This window comes from Octopus bimaculoides, chromosome 10 (genome assembly GCF_001194135.2).
Source record: "Octopus bimaculoides isolate UCB-OBI-ISO-001 chromosome 10, ASM119413v2, whole genome shotgun sequence".
NCBI lineage: Eukaryota > Metazoa > Mollusca > Cephalopoda > Octopoda > Octopodidae > Octopus > Octopus bimaculoides.
In genome coordinates this window covers 14,856,345-14,860,664 of record NC_068990.1, presented here as the reverse complement: position 1 = coordinate 14,860,664, position 4,320 = coordinate 14,856,345, and the positions used below count along the sequence as shown (strand labels likewise).

Genomic DNA, 4,320 nt, shown 5'->3' with positions numbered 1-4,320 from the left:
ATATATATATATATATATATATATATATATATATACACGCACACACACATATACATCTAGACGCGCACATATTCTTTCAATCCTTGCATTAACAGAGATTTCTTTGAGAAGTTATTGACTTACTATGCCAAGGTACTTTAATTACAGGTATGATGTTTGCCGTGGATGCAACTGACTCAGATAGACTTTCTGATGACGGTGCTGCAGTAGATACATCACTTTTATCATCTTTAGTAGATTTGTCTTCAGCCATGATAATATGTTATGCTTCTAAGTGATTAAACCACTAAACAAAAAACTGATATCGTGAGAAAGTATTGTTTGTTTTTTTTGTTGTTATTATTATTTTTGTTTATCCTTAAGCATTGATGTATAGACCGGTGTAGTAAGTCAAGGTACATATATATATATATATATATATATATATACATGCGTCTATGTATGTGTGTGTGTATGTATGTATATATATATGTGTGTGTGTGTATAAAACATTTTTTGTCTGAAAGGAAAAATACTTCAGAATTTTTTCTTTCTTTTGCAAGCGGTACTTTATTTATTTAGATATACGTATATACATACATACAAACATGCGTCTATGTATGTGTGTGTGTTAGCATGTATGCAGTGTCATAATATATACATATGTGTATATATATATATATATATATATATATATATATATATATGTGTGTGTGTGTGTGTGTGTGCGTGCGCTTACATACATTTGTCTACTTGTGAGGGTATATGTATATATATATATATATATATATATATATATATATATATATATATATAAATAAATATATATATACATATAAATTTTTTTTCATGTACTTGGAATGTAAACAAAGCTAGATAATATGACAATGAAGTTCATTTATTCAGATCATAGTTAAAGAGTGCTTTATCTCTAACATACTAATTGCTTATCTACACAGAAACTAATCTTTTGACTTGTACTGAGGCTGAGATGTGACTGAAATCACCAATTCACCATCTGGTGATGGTACTAGACTCAGAAAAGTCCACATAAAGTAACTTCATATGTTGTTAGTAACAATACATATTTGTATACCAGCTTTGACATATTTCACCACTCAAAAATTTTATTTCATTGCAACAGAAGCTCATTTCCTATTAAATTTATTATTATTATTATTATTATTATTATTATTATTGAGTGAGAGAGCAGTGCATGCCATCAAAGTTACACTGGGGTAAAATATACGAAGCCCATTATACCCATCATGACTACCCGTCTGATAAGGGTGCATGTCCTCTAATTTCACTACAAGGGGAATAAATATGTACAGAAAGCAGTCGAGATTCATAATACGCAGATTTAATGTTATTTACTGTCAATCTGATTTTAGCTTTTATATCTTTTAATCATTCATTATAGTCAGACGGCATGTGTGAAGTGAGGGGACATAATAATGGGACTCAGCACATCTAATCAGTCCTTGCTTTTTATAGCATTCAGCAAAAACCATGGGAATGTGACACAGTTGGTGACAATCCACAATTGTAAGGAGAGGTTAGTGGGTGCTGCACCAGAAGTGACAGGGAAAGAGAAGTCAAGGGAAAAAAAAAAAAACAGGTGATTTGAATGTCCTCTCTTTGGCATGGATAGTCAGCAAGAACCGACATGAGTATAGGGTCCTCAGGAATTCTGGCTACTGACAAGCAGATTGGGTAGAGACTATCACTGAATTACACAGCAAGTTCTTGTCATGGTTGAGGAATTCCTTTCAGAGACATTGGCCAAGTCAAGATTAGAGACTTTTTTTGTCATTTGCACTTCAGGAAACTATATCATTCCTTGTTTCTACCTCAAATACAGTTTCAGACTTCCCCAACAGTTTGTTTCCCAAACAATCAAACTGTTTGTGGCAAGCATCGCAAGATTCTAGATTGAGAGACCCTAGTTTTATCAAACTATTCCTTGGGAATAACGGTAATGTTGCTACTAATTTTTACTTATATCCAGGCCTATCACCAGACTTTGATGCCAGGGGGCACTAATTTGTAATAATGCTAAAGTGGAGTTTTGAAATAAGTGTATCACTGTAAATCTGAGGATGTAATACTGAATGGTGAGGGGACAGTGCTATCCAGTGCAGCCCCTTAGCAACGGACATGCTTGTATCTGTATTTCAGTATCTTTTAATTTAAGGGAGGTCAGTGAGTTGACGTCACTGTTCCCCATGTTGAAGGCATGGCTCAATTCCTGGTCACTACCTGCATCAGTATCAACTTCATGCCCTTTCTCAAATGTTTCCTTAAAAGACAGGAAGCGAGACTGAATATGGTTCTTCATGTTACAAATATTGCATATCTTATCAAAAGCAAGACACTTTTCCTTACAAAAGGTATGACCATAAAACTTGCATGTGACCTTGATACAAATGCTTCTTGTTGACATGTGACATAATTTGTTTAACATATTATCATTAATATGATAAAAGTAAATTTATTTCACACTTCTGAATATGGTAGCAGCATTTCCTGAAACCGCATTTCATTTCCGTTTTTTCATTATGTTTGTTTTTTTTCATGGTAGCATGGATTAGATCAATGTTTCTCAAAGTGGGATGCACACCCAACTAATAAAGTGTGGCAATATTTTGGTAGGGCATATAAGAGCGGCAGGAATGCAAAATAGTTAGCATGCCAGGCAAAACGCTTAGCTGCATTTCATTTGTCTTCATGTTCTTAGTTCAAATTCCACCAAGGAAGTCATTGCCTTTCATCCTTTGGGCGTCAATAAAATAAGTACCAGTTGAGCACAGGGGTCGATGTACTCAACTTATTCCTTTTCCCAAAATTGTTGGCCTTGTGCCATAATTTGAAATCAATATTCTGGTGGGGTATGAATTATTTTAGAATGAGACATAAGCAAGTAACATTAGAAGAAAAGTGCAAAAGATGTTTTAATTAAAACTTCTTTTGAATGTGTGTGTGTGTGTGGTGGTGGTGGTGGTGGTGGCTGTCTGCTCTTTGCAGAGCTTAACCTTCTTGTATCTACAAAACTGCTCTTTCCTAGCATGAGATCTGAAATAACTTTTGAGCCTTGAAAGGCATTTGAAAAGCTGTTCACATATACTACAGCATTGTATTATTTCAGCATCGGTTTCATTTTCCACTTGTTTATTATGAATGTTCAACTGCTGCTTCAATCTTCGAAACTGGTCATCCGGAATGAAATTCCAATAGTTCGGGTATGGCTTAGCTACATGGGCACGCTAGTGCGATGTCTCATACTAGCGTGACATAGACATACTTTTGTGCATATATATATAATTTTCTTTGTTCGTGGTGGACGCGGCTTTTTAGGAAAAACCCAAGTGAGGTTAGGTTTTGTGGAGAAAATCAAAGTGGAGTTGGACAAATATGTTATTCTTTTACAGTCGGATGACCCCTCCTAACACTAAACACTACTTGTCTTTAATAACGGATCTCTTATTAAACACGACTTCGAAAACAAGAAGTAAACGTATAAGTTATTGATAGAATTGCCAACACCACTCAAGCAATGATAATTTCGAATAAGCGTGCAAGGATGTAAACACACACGTGTTAAGTTTATCTCACTTATGCACTCGTTATGACGTTGTTCTCAAATAGAACTTCATCATCTATTGATAAAAAAAAAAAAAAAGAAACTAGATCAAGGGAAGGAACTCATGCATACAGTTTTGCTTAGTTACCGTTCATGGCAAGGCAAGTCGTACATATTCTGAAGGTTTCAAATTCGCAATGCAAAAATTAGAATCGCTTGTATAAATACAATTTAGACCGCAACTGTTAAACAAATATATGATTGTATGCATACGCATCCATATATGTATTTGTATAGCAGCTACTATTTAAATTGTTATGCATACATGCATGTATGTTCATATCTAGATCTCTTTGCATGCATATATTCACACACACACACAGTTACGGTTGAATAGTGAAGTTTGAATGTAACGGAAGCAAGACTTCCACCCGTCCCTCCCCCAAAAAACCACCGTCTAAAAAAATTTTTCGGCTACGGGGAATACGAATCTGCAAAAAAAATTGGCAAAAATCGGCATTTTTAAATTACCACTCCACCCCTACCCCTATATCCTTCATTTTCTACTTTTTTCAGAATTTTTTTCTTTTCAAAATATGCAGAAAAATACGGAGATTATAATTCTGAAAAAAATTTCCAAAAATTTTTGTAAAATTTTTTTTCAGAATTTTTTTTTTTAAATATGCGGAAAAATACAGACATTATGATTCCGACGAAAACTTCAAAACATTTCTGTAGTTACGGTTAGGGTTTTAGGG

The 4,320-nt window shown here is 34.2% G+C and overlaps 1 protein-coding gene and 1 long non-coding RNA gene across 3 annotated transcripts in view; one reads left to right on the top strand and one right to left on the bottom strand.

Moving 5' to 3' along the window:
- Nucleotides 1-302, top strand: part of LOC128248876 (uncharacterized) — a 1,913-nt gene extending 1,611 nt beyond the window's left edge. The window contains exon 2 of the long non-coding RNA XR_008265008.1: nt 148-302. This is a non-coding gene — a long non-coding RNA (uncharacterized LOC128248876). The remainder of the gene's footprint in view (nt 1-147) is intronic.
- Nucleotides 1-4,320, bottom strand: part of LOC106875014 (solute carrier family 40 protein member 1) — a 30,670-nt gene that overhangs the window by 20,980 nt on the left and 5,370 nt on the right. The window contains exon 1 of one of the 2 annotated variants that reach the window (XM_014922962.2): nt 124-253. The exons of the other annotated variant lie outside the window; for it this stretch is intronic. Coding sequence (XP_014778448.1) covers nt 124-253 — 130 coding nt within the window. Of the gene's footprint in view, nt 1-123; nt 254-4,320 lie in introns of those variants that run through there. 2 annotated transcript variants of the gene reach the window in all.